General features: G+C 57.4%; 1 protein-coding gene across 1 annotated transcript in view; it reads left to right on the top strand.

Moving 5' to 3' along the window:
- The window catches only part of VOLCADRAFT_90515 (uncharacterized protein), a gene marked incomplete at both ends in the record, with an annotated part of 17,982 nt that overhangs the window by 3,062 nt on the left and 12,411 nt on the right, over nt 1–2,509 (top strand). Inside the window, 5 exons of the mRNA XM_002950013.1 lie at nt 631–677; nt 958–1,156; nt 1,342–1,416; nt 1,828–1,922; nt 2,111–2,361. Of these exons, the coding sequence (XP_002950059.1) occupies nt 631–677; nt 958–1,156; nt 1,342–1,416; nt 1,828–1,922; nt 2,111–2,361 (667 nt within the window). The remainder of the gene's footprint in view (nt 1–630; nt 678–957; nt 1,157–1,341; nt 1,417–1,827; nt 1,923–2,110; nt 2,362–2,509) is intronic.

The following is a 2,509-nucleotide window of genomic DNA, read 5'->3' on the forward strand; positions in this document are numbered from 1 at the left end:
TGGGGGGTGGGGGGTGGGGGGGGTGTATTTACGTGTCTGAGTCTGTGTGTATGGGTGTCATGTGTGGGTGTGATCGCGCTTTGAAGACGTAATCCTTGAGGGGGCGTTACGGTTGGAGATGTCACATGCGCGACTTTACCCAACTGACGTGTATGCGCATATGTATGTGTGTATACCATTATTACACCGGACTGGACGGCCGCACGTGCGTGCGTGTGTCTCTCTGTGTCTGTGTGTGTGTGTCTGTGTGTGTGTGTGTGTGTATGTGTGTATGTGTGTCTCACTGTGTCTGTGTCTGTGTGTATGTGTGTGTTTTAGTACTCGACAGCAGCGGAAAGTCCCTCCTCGGCCCCATCTTCCCGTCTCGCTCCCTGCTGCTGTCGTCTGTGGTCGAGACCCCGTGGTCGAGGCGATAGCAGCCGGGAGAGAGACGGGAAGATGGGGCCGCCCGCGGGGTCCGACCCATGTTTCCCCTCCCACTTATCAGGTTCTGAGGCACATACCCTGATCGCTTGATGAGAAGGGCCCCTTCCCAGCAGCAAATCTGTGTAAGCTTTCCCTGGGATTTCGATACACACACATACACACCCAAACCCAAACCCCCTCAACCCCGGCCCTACCTGTCCGCAGGTGGCAGGGCAAGAGGACACCATACGAGGTCTGCAGGATGAAGTACGGTAGGTACGACATCTACAGTACAATCCGTACATACTGGAAAGGAATGTACTATTATGACCAATACCAGTACAAATATCATTTTGGGGCAAACTGAGCGACCTAATTTACCCTTTTGGTAGCAGCCCCGCCCTGTCACCTTCTTGTCCTCCCTCCCCACCCCCCGTTCCCCCCGTCCCCTCCCTTCCCGAATCTCTTCCTTCCCCCTCTCCCTCCCTCTCTCCCACCACCCCCGAACTTCACACCAACATCAAAATATTGGCACACCACCACTGCTCACAGCACTCTGACCCAGCTCAGCCACGAGCTCCGCTCCGCCGCACACGCGAGCGAGGTGGCCCTGGCGGCCGCCCGGGGCACCCAGGCGGTGCTGGAGGCGCAGCTGCGCGGCGCCCAGAGGTCCGGGGAGGTGGGGCGGCAGCTGCAGGAGGAGCTGGCGGCCAAGCTGGCGGCGGCGGAGGGGGCACTGGCGGCGAACAAAGTACGGCTAGCTGCGGGAGGGAGAGGGAGGGGGGTTCCGGGGAGGTTCCGGGGAGGTTTCGGGGTTTCTATTTAGGTTTAAAAACGCGGGAGGGAATGTGTAAAATTTGATTTTTTCTAAAATTTATCTTCCCCCCCAACACACACACGCACCCCCCCACATTCCCTTACGCCCCACACGACCAGTCGGCGATGGACTCCCGAGAGGAGGAGATGTCTCAGCTGCGCACCCTGATGAATGACCTAGAGGAGAGGTACCAGGTGGGGAAGGGGGGGAAAGACGAACCACACACGAGTGAAGTTGCTGCCAGGGCAAGAGAGTACCAAACGAGGGGGGGAGAGGGGAGGGAGTGGGGGGAGGGTGGGGGGTGGGTGGGGTCAAGTCATGAACAAATTGCGCAGCAAAAAGGGTGGATTGGTAATTTCGCTTTTTTTGCTGACATGTTTCCTTGGCCCATAGGTTTTTTAAATGCCATGCATTGGCGAGGAAAGTATTGTATATTTTTGATATGATGCGTTTATAATTTTTGGTATGAGGAGTGATGATGCTCCGTCCTAGCTTTGATACCGACACAGGTAGACATACATACACACGTACAGAACAATAAGCGGTATGTGTGTTACATGTATGTCTGTATCTCTCTGGATTCTTGCGGGCGTATTTGCCTACAGGCCAGTTTGTCCGGCAAGCTGGCGGCAGACGAAGTCAGTAATGGCCTGCAATTGCAGCTGGCACAGACCCGTGGGTCATTGGTGGATGCCAGGAGGTGAGGATGGGGATAGGAGCGTGGGGAAGACGCGGGGAACTGGGGGTGTGCGTGTGTGTATGTGTATTGACAAGAAAGAGGGAATTCATTCCCCTGATCTTGCGGGCAAGGGACAACTCCAACTCCCAACTGAAACCCTCAAATCCAATCTCGGCCCTCGCTTACAATGCCAAAAAACTGCATCACAGGCGCGCCGCTGCCGCAGAGCAGGAAGCCGCGCGCACGGCAGCCGAGGCGGCGGAGGCGAGCCGTGCTGCCGCCGCCCGTGCCGCCAATGCCGCCCGACTGGTTTCTGCCGTACAGTACCGCGCCTCGGAGGTAGGGGGTCTGCTTGCTGCCCGTGTGGATGCGGTTTCGGAGCGACTTCTGGGCCGGCTGGAGGAGCGGCTTGGGAGGGGGCTGGCGGAGGAGGCGGAGAGGGTGGATAAGGCCCTGACAGGTGAGGTCAAGAAGAAGAAGAAGAGTAAGGGAGGGGGGGAGGGGGGGGTTGTTGGAGGGGAGGCCCCGTAGCTGGTTACAAATTTGGTGTCTTCACGGGTAGAGGGAAAGAAAGAAAGAGTGCGGGGGAAATGATATGCGAGAAATTC

The sequence above is a fragment of the Volvox carteri genome (assembly GCF_000143455.1).
Source record: "Volvox carteri f. nagariensis unplaced genomic scaffold VOLCAscaffold_17, whole genome shotgun sequence".
NCBI lineage: Eukaryota > Viridiplantae > Chlorophyta > Chlorophyceae > Chlamydomonadales > Volvocaceae > Volvox > Volvox carteri.